At 42.0% G+C, this 22,459-nt stretch overlaps 1 protein-coding gene across 1 annotated transcript in view; it reads left to right on the forward strand.

Annotated features, from left to right (window-relative positions):
- LOC110570250 (mitochondrial intermediate peptidase) overlaps positions 1–21,487 on the forward strand; it is a 190,048-nt gene extending 168,561 nt beyond the window's left edge. The window contains exon 19 of the mRNA XM_021678231.1: positions 21,159–21,487. Coding sequence (XP_021533906.1) covers positions 21,159–21,256 — 98 coding nt within the window. The 3' untranslated portion in view covers positions 21,257–21,487. The remainder of the gene's footprint in view (positions 1–21,158) is intronic.
- The last annotated feature ends 972 nt before the right edge of the window (positions 21,488–22,459 follow it).

The raw sequence follows: 22,459 nt of genomic DNA on the forward strand, positions 1-22,459 counted from the left end.
TCCTTGACCCATGTTAGAGGCAGTGAGTAGATCAGTCAGGATTTGAACCTGTGATTCTGGTCATAGAGATTACGCTCTTCAGCAGTCTGTGCTGTTTCATGTGTTTGCAGAACAGGACGCCGGGGTAAGGGTCTCTTATGGACCCACATAAAAGGAAAATTCCTCGGCTCATACTAATAAACCACTGAGAGCACACATTGTATATTTCTCAGCTGGTAGTTTCTGGTCCCTCACAGAAAGCCCACTGCAAGTCAAGAAGGGATGCTGCAATTTGCTTCCTCCTGTAGGTTTTCTGTTATGTATACTCTCCCCATAGCCATGCTTAGCTTGTCCTCTTTGAGACCAGGATCTAAACACTGCACATAAATATTAGCTTACATATGGTTCCCTCAAAAGAAAAAAACAATCAAATCCTTTTCTATGTTTGTCCTTTGGCTGGTGTATTTTTCTACACACTTCCAAGAATGTTGTAACAAACCTCTCTAAAAATTGTGTTCTTTATATGAAACATCATTGTGTTAAGAAACTTAATATTTTCCACACTGAAATTTGCACACTTGGGAGAGAAAAACAAGACTGTGGTTCGAACCAGGGATGATAAAATATTCAGATTCCAGTTAACACCAACAATAGAATGGTTCTGCTTTTAAACTGTTAATATTTTTCTTAATGTTGTTCTGTCAGATTTCATTAATTCACATGATTTGTTACATGTCAAAGATGAATGGGGGACATGCAGAGAAGTTCATGACTGTTGTCACTTTATAGGGCTGGATTTGTAAGACAAGACCAGCAGTGGCTTCTCATTTTCTTGTAGGCAGCCAGCCTGTACCCCCAAACAGGAATGTCCTTAGAGAATGGCTCTTAACCAAACACTGGGTATCCCGAGGAGTAGTGACTGGTGAAATTACTAAGAGTTGTGATATAAAAGCTTAAACAATCTAGTAGGTGTTATTCTTGTATGAAAATGTAATTTTTTATAGGTGTTTGTATATGTTACTTAACTACTTACTAGGTAAATGGCAAGAGTTATAGAGTTATATTAAGTAGCAAAAGATAAAGAACACCTCCCTTCAAACTATGTGCCTCCCTGACCAAATGACAACTTTATTAACCTACTACTTTAAGACTTATGTTGCAAATGAATTCCAGGCCATTCCTTAGAGTCAGAATACCTCTGCCTTGTACTCATGCTCTTTGAACGATACCTATTCAAAGAAATCAAATATGCCGTGCTTTTGATCTTTGAGTAATAAAGATGACACAGTGACCTGTTTTTAGAATGAGTCGTCATTAGCTCCGAGTCCCTGGATCTTTTCTGGCCCCACCAACAGATGAGCCAACTTGTGGTCAGAAGCTGGTCTGAAGGATGTGCCTGAGAATGGGGCATTCCTCTTTCTTTTCTCCCTCTGTTTGCTCCACAATCATCAGTTAAAGGCTCCTGCCACATAACCACGTCTGTGTGCTGACTCCGGCTCTGCACCGAGGGAGCCCCACGGGGCAATCCAAGTCATGGTCAGAGTCTGTATTTTCCTCTCAGCATTCTAAACACCATTTGAAAACAACACAGTGGTTGCATAGTAGTTCAAACAGTTCCCCTCCTGGGAGAAGAGAGGTCACATGGTACAGCCGACCAGGATCCACCCTTCCTAGCTCTGCTACTTCTTGAGAAAGTCACTCACCCCCTCCCTCTGGGAGAGAAGGTGTGATTTGACGTCACAACTTGACTTCCTTCTAATGTGCTTGTCCTCAGCGCCTGTCTCAGTCCCCCTGCGTGGGGCACGTGTGTATTGCTCAAGTGATAAAACAGATGCAGTAGAAGGAGCGTTACAGATTGAAGTCATGTCCTTATCTGCTTTTAAACACATTCATGGCACATGTAAAGAAATATGTTATAAGCACAATATTCTTTTACTTAACTCCCCCACTCAACAGTTTGGCAATACTTGACCGAAACTGGCTTTCTTCATGCCAAGAATTCTGGGGTGAGGTTGAACTCTTTGTATTCAGTTGCCCCCGTTGAGTTTTTCTGCTCTTTATTCCATATGCCACCCATCAGGGTTTTTTGGTTTATATTAAGTATCACATTTCTGAGTCATAAAAGAACATAAAGTTTTTGCTATAAAGAAACAACGATGATATGGTATTTTCATTCATTTTGCTATTTTAAAAGTCTATACTAGGATACTTTTTTAAGTGTGCTGTGGTGGACATGATGCAAAGTCCAGTTTCTATTACAATCATTTCAGAAAATGTATGGTTTTCAAGAAGACAAATATACAGTAAGGTTTGTGAGTAGCAGGGGAGTAATATTTTACACCCACTGGGAAGCAGAGTTGTTTCTTACTACACCAAATACAAGAGTGGAATGATGTGACTACTGACGATAGAAGTTAGATGACTTCAGCCGTTTGTGAATGACGGATGAATTACTCATGCGGATCTTCCTTTGTAAACCATTTTTTTTTGTGTTTTGTGTCCTCTAAAATTTGGGTAAATGGCCCTCGTTGAGTTTTTAGGTTCAGCTTTATCTTTTAGATAATCAGAACAAAACTAACATTTTGAGAAGCTGCTCCATGCCAGGTGCCTTCTGCTATGCTACCTAATTAGTCCCCATGCGTAGGTCATATGGCCGCCATTTTCACACAATGAAACTTAGTCAAAGTTCATTCCCTTTCTGTGCCGCCTCTCCTCCTGACTCCCACGTCTTTCTCAGCTGACCTCTCAATTCTATCTTGAGATCAAGCTGGTCTTTAGAACATGGGAGATGTCAGTGACATGAGCCTGGAGGCCTTCATGATCCCCCAAAGCCTGCGGTTTGTTGTTTTTAATGTCACATCCTAACTATTCCCATTGATATCCGAGAGGCCTGCCTGACATCCACTGATCAGCAATAAAATTTTCCTTAATCTGTTTTTGTAGGAGCTCCTTTAGACTTTTGTGGTAAAGCTATCAACTTAGTTTATAATCATTTTTAGTCATGGTGGTTCCAAGAGAAAGATTCTCACCACAGCCAAATAAGCATGATGCCCAGTGAAGTTTCATGTTTCTGCCTCTGGTTATAGCATTCCTTGGACTCTACCCTTCAACCTTTGCACAAAGAATTTTATGGGGGAAAGGAAAGGTTAAAGTCCATGACTTTCACATTCCAGGAGGTTATTTCCAACACTAAACAACTTTACTTCTGTGCTTGTTTCCAGAAAAGAAACTCTCAGCTTCATTTTTACATTTCTGGGGCCAAAAGCAGTATGCAAGTAGAAATACAAAGTAATAACTGGACAGAGTTTTTAAAAAGACCAAACCTCAGATAAGACTAAAAGAAATAGTAGATAAATGAGTTCATTCTCAGTGGAACTCCCTTCAGTTTGTTTTCCTGTGTTGCTGAACTGACTCATGAAACCAAAGTCTAGAAGCCCACAGGGCCTTACCTTAAGCTGATTAAAATCATAATACTGTACATTTCTGCAGAGCTTTATGGTTTTCAGAACACATTCATTTTTGCTATAATTATCCTATATCATCTATTCTAACTTATTACATATTATTTTTCTCCAAGAAATAAACCAGAGGATTGTGGTTTATATTCCAGGGATCATCCCTGTTGTACCTCAGGGAGCTTAATACAATCAATAGTGATAACTACTCTTTTCTTTAAAAACCTTCTTGGTCCTAGTAGCAGTGAGCGCACCCAGCACTTGGATCTTGGTTTCACACCATTCTCTACTAAAAGGAACCAGGGCTCCTCTAAACAGTCACTGCGTATGCTTTTTGACAATTGGGAATATCAATCAAGCTAGTGTTGAACAATGACTGTTTATGTAGCTTTCTTACTTTTAAACATCAGCTGTACCTCTGCCGGCAGACAGGACTTCCTGCTCCTTGCCTGCTGTCATGTTCGTACTGTACAGATAACATCAAGAGTAAAGCCCCATGTTAAGCACATTTGGCCTATTAGGTTAGTAATCAGGTTATTAAAAAATAAGTAAATAAAAATATCAATGCTCATTACCTAAAGACACTGTGTCAATAAGACATCAATCTTTTTCAAGCAGACAGGATATTTTGAGTCCATTTAATACTTGTGTCATCCTGTCAATGAGAGCTGTCTCAAAGTGGGATGAATTTGCCTTGTGACAAAGTGGGTTTCCCATCATTCCAACTGTCTGGGAAGAAGGGCTTCAGGAAGCTAATCAGTACCAGGTCCCTTTGGTAACTCTGGAATCGAAACACTAGCTTGATTGATTTTCCCAATTGTCAAAAAGTGTATGCAGTGACTTCAAGAGAAAAGGCAATTTCCATTGGTTTATGGCACTCAAAATTGGTTGTCGTTATTACTTGCAGTTTTAAAACATGCAGTTAACATTTAATCGTGTCATCTGGTTAATCCCTAAATATTGCCACGTACGGCACAAAGCTGGCAGGCCTAACATCATACGAGAATAATAAACACACGCAGGCTTTGGATGGTTATTCCTGAGTTTGCTTTTTAAATATGCCTCTTTGCTTTTTGTTTTTTTAACTAAGTGGGATTTTCAAGGGAGAGATGAACGGAGGACAGGTTCTGCGTGACTTAGCCAACATCTGTGCACTCTGGGCATGTATGCCCTGTGGCATACGAGTGCCCACCCCGGAGTGTATTTTACATTTGTGACTTGTGAGGCAGCCCCTCGGATATATTAAATATTAAAAGATAAGATGATTTGAAACTACTAGCATGCCAAGCAGAACTGTGCTGTTCGAGGTAAATCGGATGACTTTGGATGGGTTGCTCAAATGTTTAGAAATAGAGATCATCTTTATTTCCCTCTTGTTCTTGGGCCTGTCCTGTTGCCCTCTGCCTCCTTACTCTGCTTTGGTTTGTTTTTTTCCTAGCACATAGTTACTTCCCGACATAATGTAACCTGTATTATTTCACGTATTGGTTTGTGGTCTGTGCCCTCCAAGAAGCTGTCTGCCCCGTGACAGGAGGGGCACTGTTCGAGCACGGCCATATCCCCAGCGCCTGCAATAGGCAGTCAGTAAACATAAAGATGGAAAGATTACCAGGTGGAATATTTCTTGTGCCATAAAAAACTGGTGATTATTAGAAGAGGGCGGGTTTTTACTCACCTTGTCTGAGAAGTTTTATATCACATAAATACTTCTAAGGGTTTTGTGGGCCCGAATATTTTTGCAAAGCTCTTTTCTAGTGTAAAAGAAAAAAATATATATATAGTGAACGTGCTTGTTCACTCTGGCTTCGTGGCATCGAGTCTGCCCAGCTGTCGGGATATCCAGTTTGCCTTGGTCCTCCTGCCGCTCGTCCTAGCTTCCCCTCCCCGCCGCGCCCACACCGGGACCCCAGCTTTGCTGGCCTCAATCCGTTTCTGGTCCCAGAGTCTTCATCAGCAGGTAGAATGGAGCCAGGGCTCCTCAGTGAACGCCGTCCATTTCACTACCCAACGTATTTTGTGTTCTTGGTGGAGCTTTTCCTCTAAACATCACCTGTATTTATTACACTGTATGTAACCAGTGTTCTACAAGGTAGAATAAAGTAGATCATTCCTTGTGTTCTAGAATTCCTGTAATGCAAGACCAAGTCAGTGTGGTGAATGAATAGTTATTTAAGAAACAGGCGTTAAAGTGGAAAATGCTTTCTCTACTATGGGAGGTCAGAGATAAATACTGCAACTTGATTGATGGCAGTAAGTAGCAGGCTTTGTTAAAGGAGGTGAGGCAACTCTTGGGGCTTCCTTCAAGTAGGACCAACTCTAACCTCTCCCTGGGGTCCAGTGGTCCCTGAGGCCTTGGCCTTCGATACCACCTCTCTCTGACGTCTCTTCCTCCTGCCAGCTGCCTTGTGTGCGTTGGCTTCCAGGACCATTTGCTTTTAGCCACACCACCTTTGCCTAAGACTGAAGGCGCTCTCCTGAATTCTGTCTTTGGTCAAAATGTAACACTTTAATATCCTTAGGTTAGTGACCAGTAGATAATGTGATAGAATAAAAAAGGCATTGTTAGTTGTTGATGACGTTAATTCATTTAAGCTTAGTGAATGTTTATTGAATACTGCTAACCAGGCACTTCAGGGACACAGAAATAAGCAGGAATAATGTAGAGATCCCACATCTATGTGAGAGGTTCCTGTCAGATTTACAAAAGGCAGCCCCCTCTGGGAGGTGGAATTGTGGAAAGGTCCCCACTCGGGGGCTTGCACCAGAACACAGGCTGGGGGCCTGCAGGGTTCCTGGGTTTCAGCCACTCCTGCTCCCAGCCAGCCACCTTTGTACTGGGCACAGACTGGACAAGCAGGTGAGGCAGTCTGGAAGGGGGTGTGCTGACGGTATAGACCTAAGTAAACATGACAGGATGCTGAGCCTCGGGAAAGCTCTCTACATACCTGTTATGTTAATGGGCACAACATCTGGGACTCTGCAGCCTGATTTCCCCAGATGCTCTAACCAAAATATACCCAATCTAATCCCAGAGACAGGTAGCATTCGGTAACAATCAGAGGCACCCACCCTTGGAAGAGCCACTCAGATGCTCTTTGCTTATAAAAATACAAGGTCAGTATTTCAATGATACAAATAAACAAAAGAGAAAAGATGTGGGTGTTATAAGTGGAATGCCTTTATGGAAAGAGCAATTTTTTTTTTTAATTTCTAAATAAATAGCCTTTGGAGCACTGAGAATAAGTAATTTCTGTGATCAAACACACCAAATAGATAACTGCATACTACCGTACTAGAAACTGAGGAGCATTTTATATAATTTTTACAGTGTAGGGTAATAGAAACTACATGGCGTATTGATTTCTTTTTTTTTTTTTAAGATTTTATTTATTTATTTGAGAGAGCGAGAATGAGAGAGAGTACATGAGAAGGGGGAGGGTCAGAGGGAGAAGCAGGCTCCTCGCTGAGCAGGGAGCCCGATGCGGGACTCGATCCCGGGACTCCAGGATCATGACCTGAGCCGAAGGCAGTCGCTTAACCAACTGAGCCACCCAGGCGCCCTGGCGTATTGATTTCTTTACACCAGTAAAAGGAAGTCAGCCTTTACCAGGAAATGACAGATCTTTTTCTTCTGTAAAACTTAACCCGGAAGTATCTACTATCCTTGGATTTTTTTTTTTTTCCTATTTCATTGTCAATGTTCCACTGACTAAATTCAACAGGATAATTTTTGCTAGCAAAGAGGATGAAAAGCCTGTGGAGAAGTAACTTTTAAACAGAATTTTAACTTTTTTTTTTCCAGAATTTTCACTTTTAACCTGTCAATGTGTACTACATTATATATAAAATGTATACACACACACACACATATGGCACTTTTCATTTCGGTACAATGCCTTGCTTGCGAGTGAGTATTGATTATCAAACAACTGTCTAGAAGGGATGGGTAGAGAACCCCTTTAGACGAAAGGCCATGGCACTGTGTGTTCACTGGTGCTCAGAGTAGAGCACCTCTTACTAAACCCTGGGTATCACAAGTTCCTCCCCAAATGATTTCAGATAGTCAGCGTGCAGGAAGGAGATTCGCTATGCAGAAAAGGTCATGGGAAAATGACATAATGGAAGTCACAATGCAAGTTGGTTAGATGCGGACACAGACAGTATCTGTAAGGCACGAACATTAATCTGCAGCGTGCCCTAGAGAAACTGAGTAACTCTGTGTGCCAAGCTTTTAAATGGTCTTGTCAGGATTTGAGCCAGGCCATCATATTTTCAAAGCCCTTGGGATGCCCACTGCATCTGCCGGCTCACGGCACTCCTCCCCTGCCCTCATGGAGCTATAGATTCTCGATACGCTTTTTTGTTGCAGTTTACTTTTGGTGAGTGGTGCTCACTTTGGTCGTCTTCTCTGAATCCCGGGAAGCTGTCATTTTCTACTTGCCATGTAGATGTGATGGAGCCCTCTGCCATTTGTGTAGTCATCTGAGACAGCATCTCTGAAGTCTGGCTTTGAGATATGAGAGCCTTTTTGTTCCCAAGTAGATAACTTGTAGTAGACTCATTCCAGGAAGGACACCAGCAGTTCCACTTTTAGATTATATCAACTGTAACTACGTTCTAAAGGAATGCAGATAATATTCCTTTAGCTCTTTTTGATTGCTTAATGGAAATGTTATAAAATCTACTTTAAAGATGGTCATTATAGATGCTGTTCTTAACATGTGGTTACAAATGTGTGCTGTTGGCAGTGGCTAAAAACAGGTTAGAAAAGCAGATGTCATTTCTCCAAAGCTCTTGATCTAGATTCTTAGTTTGACACCCCAAGGCATCAAGCTTCAAGTGTGGAGCATATTAGAAGCCCTGAGTTTCTTAGGGAGGACTGGGTTCCGAGGGACACTGGTGCATTTCCATCTAGCGAGCATACTAATAAAAGGCAAAATAATAATAGTAGTGGCAGAAATTTAGAGCAGATTTTAGTGGAACAGTTGAAACTGGCATTCGCTAACCAACTCTTGTTTGAAATGCTGCCAGAGAGCATAGAGACAGGAAAATGTCTCTTGGTTTAATTGGATCATTTCCTGAAAGATCGTTTTACAAGATATCTTCCAGTGTTTATTTGAGGCTTTTCAACTATCTCTAAGAGAAACTTTTTCCTTTTGATTATTATGTAACATTACTAATAACGAAACTAGATCAAGGAACGATCAAGCCAAAACCCAATTTTCTTTTACTTAATAGTTCATCTTGACATTAAAGTTTTTTTTTAAATAGAATAATCCCTTCTTAATCTCAGAGTGTTCACCTCTCAAATATTTGAATAACATTATCAAGTTCTTTTTCTACCTCATCACACAAGGTAGGGGATGTCAAGTAACATGTGTGTTGTTTTTTAATCTTTCTCCTTACAGAACTAAAGGTATGTTTAGTTTGATTAAGCCATAGGGTCAGGAGGATGGCTAAACTCCACTATGTTTTCCCTTCAATCGGTCTAAAGAAAACAGAGCTTTAAAAAATTCTCAAAATCTTAAATCACACACTCAGAATAATTGGAATTCTGGCCCCTTGTTCCCCATTGTCTTCCGTTCCATGCACATGCTTTTTTCACTTCAGGATAGGAATTTTGTCAAAACACCACAGTGGCTTCACATACTGATTTTCCTGAGATAACTAGTTGGGTATTAAGCAGTTACGACTAATTTCTACTGCTTTTATATTTCTGGATTTGAGTGGCAGGGCGAGAGTAACAGCAACAGCAACAACAACAAGCACGAGAGCAGTACGAGTAACTACTTCTAGAAACATCCGTGCAGTGTGTTTGCTGTCCCAGATGCTGTGCTCAGCTCGGCGCCCTGCTCGGCAGGGTCCTGCGGCGCTTACTGCCCAGGGTCACACCGGAGCAACGGAACCATGACTCACATTCAGGGTGAGCTGGTTATCTCTTAAACTTACTTTTCAGCTTATACCAGGAAGCTTTGGCTTTAGAAAAGGTTGTGCGCATCTTCTGCTGTATTTTCCCGCTTGTTCTTTTACAGTGTTTGGCACCTGAGTTGCTTGTCACAAATACACTGATGCTCAAGGAGGATACCGTTGGGTTCCCAGAGCAAGCTTTCCTGGGGACAGATGTTGGCGTATGCTAACTAGCATTGATAAGGTATCAACTGGCTTACATGTCGTAAAGTGGTTCTGTAGCAAAATCAGATTTGTTGAGTGAGAACGCGTGCATGCCCAGCAAGGTGGGGTACTTTACAACACACTCATTGGCAGCAACCTTCCTGTCTGGCATGGCGTAACAGGAACAAATGAGGAAAGCATGTCATGGAACCAGACTTAGAATTTAGTGGCTCCAGGATTATGACATAGTTTCAATAATAGAGGTAAATGGCAACCGGGAATAATAGCCAAGTGAATAGAATCCCTAATCTTTGGCTTGTTTGCATATTTACTCAACGTGGCCTCTGAATTAGCTGAAAGCTTTTTGGAAGAAAGAAATGGAAGAGAAAGGAGCACCTGCGTTCTCAAGGCTCAGACCTCCCTTTTGTAAATGCACTGATTTTTGAAGAGGGTGTGTATGTGTTTAATGTGTGGGTGTGTTTGTTTAAGGAAGACATGGAGCTTCAAAAGGCAAATGTTTTGTAACCCAGAAGTGTAATTGTAAATGGAGTTATTACATCTGACGATGAAGTTAAAATAAACCAATTTGGAAACAGATCGCATATGTGGGGCTCCACTGGCTGGATCAGCTTCTTTCCCGCAGGAAGCGCAGATGCTCTGTGTCAGTCCATTCGGCCACCCTGTAGACAGAAGCTTCTATTTGACCAGAGACTGATAGTAACCCAGCCTAGGGGGCAGTCAGATTTTTTCAGTTCAAAGGAAGAAAGGAATTTCACTTTCTGGCTGATACTGTGGTTTGCCCAGGAACTGATTGTAGATAGTGGGAATCCACCTTTAGAAAAAGGTGTGGGTAACCACAGCCTTGTAGCAGAGAAAAACTTCAAAGTGGAGAAGGTGAGCAATACAGTTGCCCTAGGCTTGGGAGAGACAGATCTGGAATGAGAGTTCTGATCTCGTAAAATTCACTTTAGACTTTTCAAACTGCCAGGCCAGCCTTTGTACTGTAATTCTTCATCAGGCTGAGCTGCGTTTGGCACATATGATTATTTCAGCTCACAAAAAAATAGCCATTTACTCTTATGATGGTTTTTTTTTTTTTTAAGATTTTATTTCTTTATTTGACAGACAGCGAGAGAGGGAACACAAACAGGGAGAGTGGGAGTGGGAGAGGGAGAAGCAGGCTTCCCACCGAGCAGGGAGCCAGATGTGGGGCTCGATCCCAGGACGCTGGGATCATGACCTGAGCCGAAGGCAGACGCTTAACCGACTGAGCCACACAGGCGCCCCTTATGATGGGTTTTTAGAGCTGGTAGTGGTGTTGGGAATACACAGACATGCCTTTTCACTCATTCCTAGATCTGGAGAGAGGATCTGCCTGTCGGCATATCCCCCTTATTCTTACGTTTGCTAACGGAGGCTGGAGGTGGCGGAGCCGGCTTACCATCTGGGCAAAGCAAAGGCTCCATCTTAGTACTTTGGGACCTCTTCCTCCTTGTTTTTTAAATTGTGGTAAAGTATATATGAGGGCGCCTGGGTGGCTCAGATGGTTAACCGTCTGCCTTCGGCTCAGGTCATGATCCCAGGGTCCTGGGATCGAGTCCCGCATTGGGCTCCCTGCTCAGCGGGGAGCCTGCTTCTCCCTCTGCCTCTCTCTCTCTGTCTCTTATGAATAAATAAATAAAATCTTTAAAAAAAAAAGTATATATGATAAAAAATTTACCATTTTAACCATTCTTAAATATGTGTTTCAGTGGCCTTCACAATGTTGTATATTCACAATTCTGTGTAACCATCACTACTGTCCACTTCCAGAATTTTCCCATCATCCCAGTGATCTCTTCTTGATAAACCTTTTCTCACAGCTACTAACAAGGGAGAAAAATAGATCAATTTTAGTTGCATTTTTTGTTTCCTTCTTTTAGCAGATAAACAGTTATCTCCTAAAAAGCAGAGGGCAAAAAGTAGAAAAAAGTAAAGCAAACAGTGATTCATTAGCTGGGTAATTAGCTTGTGATGGTGAGTTTGATGATCATATCCTAAATACTTAGTCGTAGACCAATGTTTGGGAATTCAGCTTGTGCACATAAATAAATAAGTAAATAAACAACCTCATCCTTTAACTTACTGAACTGGGAAGTAGGTTTTCCTTAAACCTTTGGATCTGATTGTTATTGCTATCAGCTGTGGAGCATTTTCTGTCTTAAATGTGCTATCTTTTTAAATTCTTATAGCAATCTAGCAAAGTAGATGACACTTTGCCAATTTTATGATCTTCCGACATTATATTACACTCTAACATTTTACCTTCATTCAGATTGCTCTTAGCAGAAGTGAGGTATAGGAAGTGAAGTGACTGGTGTAAGGCCTCTTAAGCAGTTGGTTATCTTAGGTAATTGCTCACCAAACCCTTGCTCTAACCATCAGGATACAGTACCTTGTTTAGAGGCATTTCAAGTTTTGCTTAGAAAAGGAAGAATTTATCTTACCTCTCTATTCCTCCTTGGCAACCCTTCAAAGGAAAACTTTTGTGTAGTCAGAAAAGGAGAACTACATTGAAATTTAAGTTATAAAATGCTATGCCGAACCAGGTAATGTTCCACTCAGCCTAAAATCCTAACCTGCACATTGCCCCCAAGGCTGTTTATCGAACCACATGGTAGTGACTCTGACCAGCAGGCTCTGGTCCCAGTAGGGAGTTCCCAGGACATTTCTTTTTGGGAGCCTATAGCTTTTCTTGGTCCACCAGCCTGACCCTTAAATAAATGACACCTGTAGGTCCTAACTATAAACTTGACTGATATAATTTAAACCAAGTACCAGTGTCTGGAAATGTAAGATTATGATTGGCTTTTAGCTTTGGTTTTTAACAGAACTGCTATTTGTCCCTGGCCATCTTGGGCTCTGAACACCGGGCCAGTCCCATAGATAGCAGGCCTACATCCACCTGGCACCCAAATATGCAACACCCAGGCCTCGGCTTTCCTCGACAGCTTTGGACACACACCCAATCCACGAACTTTCGTTGTACCTTTGAAACCCACAAATGTAAGGGCGATTTTTTCCCCTTGATTCAGCAAGGAAAGAACCAGCTTCAGGAGGACCCAAACACCACTGAGATGATCCCACCCTGCTTCTTAGCAGACCTCCCATCACACTCCTACCACACCTGGCCAAGATGGTGAGGCAGAGGAATACTTGTGTTTCCTCTTTGGCCTGGAAGACCCTCCTTTCTTCCCCAGTGAACTTGAAGAGAGGAAATCTGACATAAAGCTTGCTGTATATCACTTAGACTTTATGAATCTGAGGAAAGACAGTCATTTAAATGAAAAAAAATTACCTGCTCAAGCTCTGGGTTTAGCAAGTTGATCCTTAATCAAACAAAAATATCAGTGTCCCCAGGTGTCACTAAATCCCTTTTAACAACTTGTGAACTGATCTTTTTATCAACTAGGAATCTTCTTGGAAAAAAATCGAACCAAGCCTGGCTTATCAAAGCACAATGTTTTGGAACAATATGGAGATGGCCACAAAATCAAAGGAAGAAGTCCCAGCAGGGCCCAGAAAGAGCAGCTTCCCGCACCTTCAGGGTGCTGGTGCCACGAGGGGCCCCTGACTCTGTCACTCCCTCCTTCTGTACCTTATATGCACCTTTGTTCTGTATTAACATGATGTATCTCCATGGTTTTCTTTCATGGTATTATTTCATTAAGTAATGAACTGGTCAAGAACAGAAATAATGTCCTGCTCATATCTGTGTGCCTGGTGTCTTTAGCACACAGTGCTTGGCACACAGGTACCCAGAACATTTAATTTTTTTATAAATGTTTGAACAGACTTTCCGTCTTTTTTTTTTTTTTTTTTTTTTTAAGATCTTATTTGAGAGAGAGAGCATGCGCGCATGAGCAGGGGGAGCTGCAGGCAGAGGGAGAAGCAGACTCCCTGCTGAGCAGGGAGCCCACTGAGGAGCTGGATCCCAGGACCCTGAGATCATGACCTGAGCTGAAGGCAGACGCTTAACGACTGAGCCACCCGGGCGCCCAGACTTTCTGTCTTAAATGGAGTAGGGCATGACTGTGGCTCTGTTCACTGCCATGGTGCATGGAGCTCGGCAGCCAGGGAGGGCGTCCTTTCTGAACCTATTAAAGGAGGGAGCTAAGTCTATAGGGAGTTGACCTCAGCAACATCCAGCACCTCCCCACTATGAATCACCCTATGATGACTCCATTTTCAGAATTCATGACATTCTTTTTTTTTTTTTTTTAAGATTTTATATATTTATTTGACAGAGACAGAGACAGTGAGAGCAGGAACACAAGCAGGGGGAGTGGGAGAGGGAGAAGCAGGCCTCCCACTGAGCAGGGAGCCCGATGCGGGGCTCGATCCCAGGACCCTGGGACCATGACCTGAGCTGAAGGCAGACGCTTAATGACTGAGCCACCCAGGCGCCCTCAATTCATGACATTCTTGCTGACCACCGGCTCCTGTAGTGACTTCCTGGTCTTTTTCCTGGAGAAGGAGCCCCAGCTGGGCCCTCTGGGCTCCTAGTGACGGAGGTCTGATTACAGTTCTCAAGCTCAGAACAGTCAGAATTGCTACATGGAAGAAGCCTCTGAGATGTGTTCCGAGCTGTCCTCACAAGAGAGGCAATAATCGAAAAACACAAAGCACTGTTTCCCAGGGAGTTGCTAGTAAGCAAAATACACTCTGCTTCCTTTTCTAAAATAAAAACGCTGCCGCCACCCCCTGAAGCACGCCTCCCATCTGGGAGACTGACCTCTCAAGCAAGGCCCGTCACGGTGTCATGCTCCTCCCACAGCTCCGTGCCTTATGGCAGCTTCCCTTCTGGCCTCCTCCTCCGCCCCCGGACTTTCAGACTATTTTCATGCCAAATCCACTTGATCCTTTCACGTGCTTTTCCAGCCAGCTGTGTCCTCTCTCTTGAGGCTTGGTAATCATAACTTTGAACAGCGTCCCAAACAAACCCTACTTTTGTTTCCTAAGATTGTTTCCCATTTCACTTGAGAAACAAATATTTTTTAGTTTAGTTAAATAGAAAACTAATACAATCTTTCTTGCCCCATACTTTTCAAGTTATGGTTGCCCGTGGAGAGAAACCCGATCTCATTTTCCACTTTAATCAGTTTCCACATGTCCATCTGGGCTGTGGTTCTCACACTTCATCAGGGTCACTGACTGCCGAGCCCACTCCCAGTTCCTGATTCGTTAGGCCTGGGGTTCCAGACCCAACTTTTGTATTTCTAGCAGGTTCCCAGGTGATACCCATGATGTTCGTTGGAGAACTACACTCTTAGAACCAGTAGGTCATATATTTCTATAAAACAGATTCTTAGTCAGTTTTATGTATAGTATATATACTCTATCTTCCTAATAAATAGTCAAGTCATCTTTTTGCCTACCTTCAATTGACTTTAGGCACTCTGGTCCACAGTGAGTGAGTGAGTGAAAGAAAAAACCCTTACAGAGATTTTACTTCTAGTTACTTCAGTCACCCTTCTTTGCTTTCACTAAACTTTGGCCACACTCAGCCACAGTTTTATTGGATTGGGCGCCCTTGCTTAGTGTTCAGCAATATAGGAAATGGACCCAAAGAAGAGATAGAACTATTCTACTTCTCTTCCAAGGCTCAAAATAATTCTAATGTTTTTAAGTGCCCCAATCGTTTCCTGTATTCTCGAGGTGCTTAGTAAAAGGGGCCAGAACAAGAGTCCATCTCTGCCACATTGTCTTAGAGGTGTAATTAAACTGCCAACCAGGTGCCCTGTCATGTTCTCAAAGAATTGTATTAGTTGCACATCCAGACAGGCACTCAAGAGGTTAAAGAGTTCCTGCCAAGAAGGTGTTGATATTTAAATGATGGCCTGGTTAGATTATGTATCACATATCACAAACTAACAGGGCGTGAACTTGCAGCTTTGTACACATACACAACTCATCCTGGAGCCGACAAAATCCGTTCTTGGTAAAAGCATAGAAATAGGCATAGTTGGGAGCCCCTTCAACATGTAAGGGCTTCTGTTTGCAAGGGGTTACCACAGATAACTTGGAGGCCACCCAGAAAACATCCTTAAGTGCAGAACTCCTAGCTACTTTTCTCTGCCAGTATCATGCCTACAGCTGCAGGGGCAGCCAAGCGTGGCTGAGCATCGTGCTTGGAGAGGAAGAGCCATTTTCCTGGTCCCAGCCTCTTCAGCAGAATTTACTCCCCATGTTCTCTGTGCTCTACCTCCGGGGATAGTTCAGTAGTTGTGACTGTGGGTGAAGTGTCCTCGGTAGCACCAAAACCCAGCTGCCCATAAAACAGTGGACATTTTGGCTGTGTTCAAGGCAGTAAGGGGACAGTTAATCAGTTGGGACCATATAGCCATGGGTGACATCAGGAAGCTGTCCGACCCTCCCCCAGCCCCCAGAATATCTCCACACAGGTGGGTTTTGTCATATCTAGGATGCTGATGTTGAAATATGCACCTTTTTAGAATGTGTTGTTTTGCAAAATTCTAGGGCCTGAGGCAGTATAATATATCACAGTGCTCTGGGAGCATGGGCTCTGGCACCTGCCTTCAGGGTTCAACAAAAAAAGTAAGAGTTATTGACCTTTCTTCGCTCTGTTTTCTTACTTGTGAGATAGGTTCCTCACAGGTGGGTTTTAGCACAGTGCCTGGCGCACAGTGAATCCTCAGCAGATAACGGCCGTTATCACTTTGTTGTTTGTTTTCCCATAAACCCCTTCTAGACCAGCTGTGGGGGGTCAGGTCCTCCTGCCTGGCATCTGTCCTTTCTTTATTCCAGCTCTGTGCCAATAGGCACCAGAAAGAAGAGCACATAGTACGATTTGGAAACCCTTTTTGCTTCAAGAGTCAGTCTTGGAATCCTTTTGATATCATAATTTATTTTAGTGAGGCCCAGCATAATTGCCCTCGTACTTCAAGGTTATGAAACATGCTAGTTTGAGCAGAGCAGTCGAGACGAAAGTGTCCTGGCTTGTACCAACTTTTATTAGCCCATTTGCCTCTCAGGTAAAATGAAAAAAATAAATTAAATCATCATTCTTCAACTACTCATTATGTATTCTCTCTTTCTCTGGGACGAGTAGATGAAACTCAACTACCTCTTTTCCTTTTTATGAACTAATATGTACAATGTCTGTCCTAATGCAGTTTTGTCTTTCTTACATTGCTGTCAGCACTTTTTGTAGTTGTGCAATTTCAGTCCTTTTGGCAACATCAGTCTGTCTTCCCACCACCACCCCCTCCCCGAGTTAGGTGACTTCCACAGTGAAATATGTTTGTAAATTCCACCCACTTCTGGACCTAACAGCCCCAAGCTGGCTCCCAGGGGCTCCCAAGAAACTGCGGGTCTAATCATCACCCTTTAAGATCAAGACTTGAAGACAAAGGGGACATCTTTGTCAGCTTCTTAAAAAAATCAAGAAGTTCCTGGAATTTTTTTGACCATACACACATATAAAAGCTCATTTCAGTTTTTCTAACTTGGGGAACTGCCCGAAAACACTGCATTTTTCTTTTAATTCTCTGTGTAGAAGTTAGTTCATGTTGACACTTGCAGAACATTTAAATCTAATTAAAGCAAGGATACCATGACAATATGCCAAGAGAAGTCTTGCCTCAGGATCTATTCTTTATCCCTTTGGGTCTTGATTTCCTCTTTTGGGGGCCTTCATCTTTAGCGGTCACATGGTGTACAAAATTACCAAACCATTTACTGCTGACCAGATTTGACTTAAAAATACCAGGAGTGTGTATGTTTTTAAAAGCTTTTGCTGTGGCCACGATTGCCGTTCTCTGAGATGTGGGCATGGTTGAGGATGGGAAATTGGAGAAGGACGTGTGATAGTTAGGTCCATGTCCCGAGAAGGACAGAGCAAGGTCATATTTATATTGACAGTTTGTTGAGTTAAAATGAACCACTTCAAAGGGGCAGGAGGCCATGCTTAACTGAATAGGTTGGCTCTAAATAGACGGGTTTTACCTTCTGACAGTTCCAGGCATTTAATTATAAACGACCAGTCATTTAATTATAGAATGTTTCACATACTAAAAGGAAGAAAAGGGTATAATAGGTTAACACATTTGATTGAAAGCCTTGTTTAAATGTTTTCCCTACAGCTGTTCCCTGCATTAAGAAACTTGGTGTGTAGGAAATCCATGAAACCCGATTTATTAATCAGATTGCTTCTACTTAAGCAATAACCTGCATCTGAAGATCCAGTGGGAAACGTGCTACACTAGCAATTATCAAAGATTCAGCATTTCTATCCTTAGTGACACAGCTGGATCAGAGGAAAGGCCTTCTTTAATCCATAGAGATTATTTTACTGTAAAAAGAAAATTGTGTTTTGAACTTTCATGTTGTAAATAAAGACAGAGCAATGACATTGTCTTTCAGTAACTGCTCCTTATTTCTCAGATCATTCCTTTTTCTTTTTTCTTTAAGATTATTTATTTATTTGACAGAGAGAGAGAGGGAGATAGCGAGAGAGGGAATACAAGCAGGGGGGAGTGGGAGAGGGAGAAGTAGGCTTCCCACGGAGCAGGGAGCCCGATGCGGGGCTCGATCCCAGGACCCTGGGACCATGACCTGAGCCGAAGGCAGATGCTTAATGACTGAGCCACCTGGGCGCCTCTCTCAGATCATTCCTGAATGGAGATAGTAGAATTTGAACTTGAATGAGGATGAAACTATTTTGGTCCACAGTTGAAAATATTACAATATTCTTATTGTTCTTAACTACTCCAGGTCTAGTTAGTGGCTTACGAGTATGTGTTTGGAGCTACTGTTTTTATGTCTGCCACACAAGCCAGTCCTTGGGCAGTTTCCCACACTGTCTCTCTCACCACTGGGGATGACCGTGTCTGTGTGTTCCGTCCTGGGCCCGCCTATGAGCTCTCTGTTCTCACTGCTGACTGAGGCCTGGTGGCCTGTACATGGAGCCACCCTCCTGGCACCTAAACGTGACAAGCTATCGGTTTTCTTCCAGCGCTCTGGCTCAGTTACCTTCCCATCCTGGTCACTCTGGTTCCAAACCTTAGAGTCTTCATGAAACATATCTCCCAGAGCCTCCTCCAGCCTTCCTCCAGCCCCCCTAGACCACTTCGTGGTCAGTATACATTCTGCCTTTTCCCACCTTGGTACCTTCCTGCATGGTCCTCTCCACCTGGAGGGCCCTAATTTGAACCCGAATCTTCTCTATCCTTCAAGTTTCTACTCAGATCCCAACCCCCCACAAAGCCTTCTAAATCGCTCATCAGAATTCATCTTCCACCCTCTCTCCTCCCACCAATTGCACTTTGTATGCTGTTAACACCCACAGTTGACTTTTCCCCGATGTTTTATGTTTAACATTTTCAGATGTTCAGAAAAGTTGAATGACTAGCACAGTAAACACTCATGTATTTGCCATTTAGATTCTACAATGAACATTTTGTTGTCTTGGTCACACATCCAGCCATCCATTCCTCCATCAACCCATCAATCCACCATGTATACATATTATATATATAATATATGTAATTTTTCAAATCACATGTCAGACGGCAGTACATTTTACCCAGACATTTTTATATGCATACTTGTTTACTTTTCTTTTTTAGATAAAATTTATATACAGTGAAATGCGTAAATCTTTAATGTAGCATTTAATGAATTCTGACGCAAGTATGCACCTTAGTAACCAGTCACTATCCAGATATAGAACATTACCTTCACACCAGAAAGTTGGCTTGTGTCCCTTCTCAGTTGATTGTCATCTCCACTCCTGAAAGCATCCACTGTTCTGATATTTTTTCAGCACAGATTAGTTGGGCCAACTTTTGGACTTCCTATAAATGAAATCAAACAGGATATACTCCTCTGTGTAAGACTTTTTGAGATTCATCCATGTTCTTGCATATATCAGTGGGTTGTTCCTTTTTGTTGCTGAGTGATACTCCATTAACGAATATACCGTGTATGTTTATCCGTATCCTGTTGATAGAAACTTGTGTCATTTCCAGTTTAGGGTTGTAAAGTCCTTTTTTGTTGACATACCTTCATTTCCTTCAGGTAAATACCTAGGAGGAAATTGCTGGGTCATAGGGTAGGTGTGTGCTTAGTTTTATAAGAAACCACTAGATCTTTTTCTAAAGTGGTTGTACCATTTCACCCTTCCATCACTGATGTGTGACAATGCAGGCTGGCCCACAGCCTTGCCTACATTTGGTCTTTGTAATTTTAGCCATTCTGGTGGGTGTGTTGTGTCTTTTTGTGGTTTCAGTTTTCTTTTCCCAGATGCCAATGATGTTCTATCTTCTCAGTGCCTGTTAGTTGTGTTTATTTGGTTGTCTTCTTTTGTGAAAGGTCTACTCAAATCTTTTGTCCATTTTAATTTTTTTAAAATTCTTTTTATGATAAGCTGGAGTCCTTTATATATTTTGGATACCAATCTAATGTGAGATATATATTATGTTGAGTGTTTTCTCCCATTCTGTCATTTACCTATTTTCTTCATTGTTTTTTTTAAAGAATAGAAGTTTCTTATTTTGATGAAATCAATATTGCAATTTTTTTCTTTTATGGTTATTACTTTCTTGTCCAAAGGAACCTTTGCCTGCCTCAAAGTCGCAAAGGTATTTTCTTCAACACGCTTCATAATTTTAGCTTTTACAGTTATCCATATTGTGATGTAGCCTGTTCGTCTTTGACTGACCTGGCCTGATCCTTTCTACACAGCAAATACTCAAGATATACTGAATTGCGTTAAAGGTTGAGATTGTAATAGAGGACTCTAGCAATCTTTTAATGTCTCTGTGTTGAAATGAGTTTTATGGGATCCACCCCCAAATTAAATGCCAGTTTATAGAGCCCTGTCCAACCCTTGAGTTACCATTATCTGCCAAGAATATAGGTCAAGGCAACAGGTTGATTGCTTGAATATGTGTCTTTGGCTTCTTTGGAGTGAAGAGTAGAGATAGATTTAGCTTTTTACTGAATTGTTAATATGTGCTAGACACGATGCCTCATTGTTTTCTACTACATCTTCTTGTTTTATCTTGATAGCCACCTTGAATGTTGGATGAGGAAATCTGAGTACCAGAGATGTTAAGTGACTTCCTCATTATTCAATTAGAAAGTTGCAAAGCTAGGAGTTCTCCAAGATAGGAAAGTCTGGAGGAAAGCCAATAACTTGATTCTGATACAAGATTTCCACAAAAGAATAACATTTAATTGATTTTAAAGTGTATGAAACTAGATAATAAAACTTGATAAACAACTAAACGTATTAAGTTCTGAACCAGTGCACTCAAAGATAACTAAAAATTCAGCTTAACATCACTCTAAGTATATAGTAATATCTGCAATATAAAAACTCTTGGGAAACGAATTTGGTCCTAAATCTCTATTAAAATCATAAGTAGCCTCAGGGTCCACCCACTGCCCAAGAATTTTTTTCACTCATGACTTTTTGTAGCGTTTACGTAAGCAGGTCATACAAGCTCTCATTTCAGAAAGCCAGAATGTTCCCCTCGTATATAGTGTCTTTGTCCCTCTTTATTGTCTGCAGGTGGATGTGTTGGCTGATCTTTTCTTTGTTTGCAGGTATGCTTCAGAAGTGTCCTTCTATCGATGACTTTGTAAATGCCCTTGTTTCCGACTTGGATCCGGACTTTGAAACTTTCCTCATGGATTCTGAATGATGGAAGCACCTTGGCTCTTTTAAATCAAGGCCATGTAGATATGAACTATGTTGTAAATACTACAGCTGTGAACACTCGTTTCTGATTTCATTATTCACTTCTGTAATAACTTCTGAAAACCCTTAAACTGATGGAACTTGGAATAAATAATTTGTTTTAATTATGCTGGCTTTTAGCCTGTTTGGCAGATTTTTGAACATATGGAAATCTACTCAGTGAGCTAATAAAAACTAGAGCCTAGTGTTGTTAAATTCAAGGTATGGGCACTTCCTTAAGCCAACCAGTCTCCTGTTGAACTTTTCCCCTTGCATCGATCTCTAATTGGTTAAATTAGAGACTTAATTAAAAGCAAACTTATTTTAGTTTGAAACAGTCTTCGGAAGAGTTACACAGTGTAGTTCTTTTGAATGATTACCATTGGAAAATGTGCTTGGAGCAAGTATGGTTTCCAGAGTACTTACAGTTGACTGCAGTGATTTGCTCTGAGTGCTTAGGCTATACAGATGGACTCAGAACAGAGAGGATTTGAACTTGTGCTTTTCTGGCTTGATTATGAATGTACAAAGATAAGTGCAATTACCAAGTGATGTGCCAAGATCCAGCATAAATGAGGAAAGGGGGATTCAGACCGTGTCTGGCTTCATCCTGAACCCATCTGCTTTACATTCTTGCATATTGTATGTGTGTTAATAATAGAAAAGAAATTGTTCAGTGGGGTTTGCCCACCATCAAAGTCAAGAATTTAATTATAGACTTGAGCTTAAAATGACATCTGCTAGCAGCCTCTTCGACTTCCCACTAAATGACCAAAGATGGTGCAAAAAGGCTAGATTTGAGATCCCCACAACTAGGACACATGTCCAGCCGATGCACAGGATCTGGAGGCATTTCTACAAGCCCAGAAATAGGTGAAGAAATGTCAGTGACCCAGGCGTGCCGGATCCTCCTGGAAGCAAGGGGGAGACCTTTCATTCTGTCCCCACCTCCTGCTTGCACTGAGAACCCCAAAGTGTGTACTGGCCAGAGAGCTGAGCTGCTGGCCCACCACCTGGGCGGTGCTTTCACTTCAGCCACGGGGCTGCTCCCCATTTGAATTTCTCAGTCCGGGAACACTTGGAAACTGCATCTCCCAGAGAATACGTGGGCAGGAAGTAGGGTAGGCCTGGCAGTAGAGCCCCCTTTCAGGGAGGATAAGACTTGGGG

This window comes from Neomonachus schauinslandi, chromosome 3 (genome assembly GCF_002201575.2).
Source record: "Neomonachus schauinslandi chromosome 3, ASM220157v2, whole genome shotgun sequence".
NCBI classification, from domain to species: Eukaryota; Metazoa; Chordata; class Mammalia; order Carnivora; family Phocidae; genus Neomonachus; species Neomonachus schauinslandi.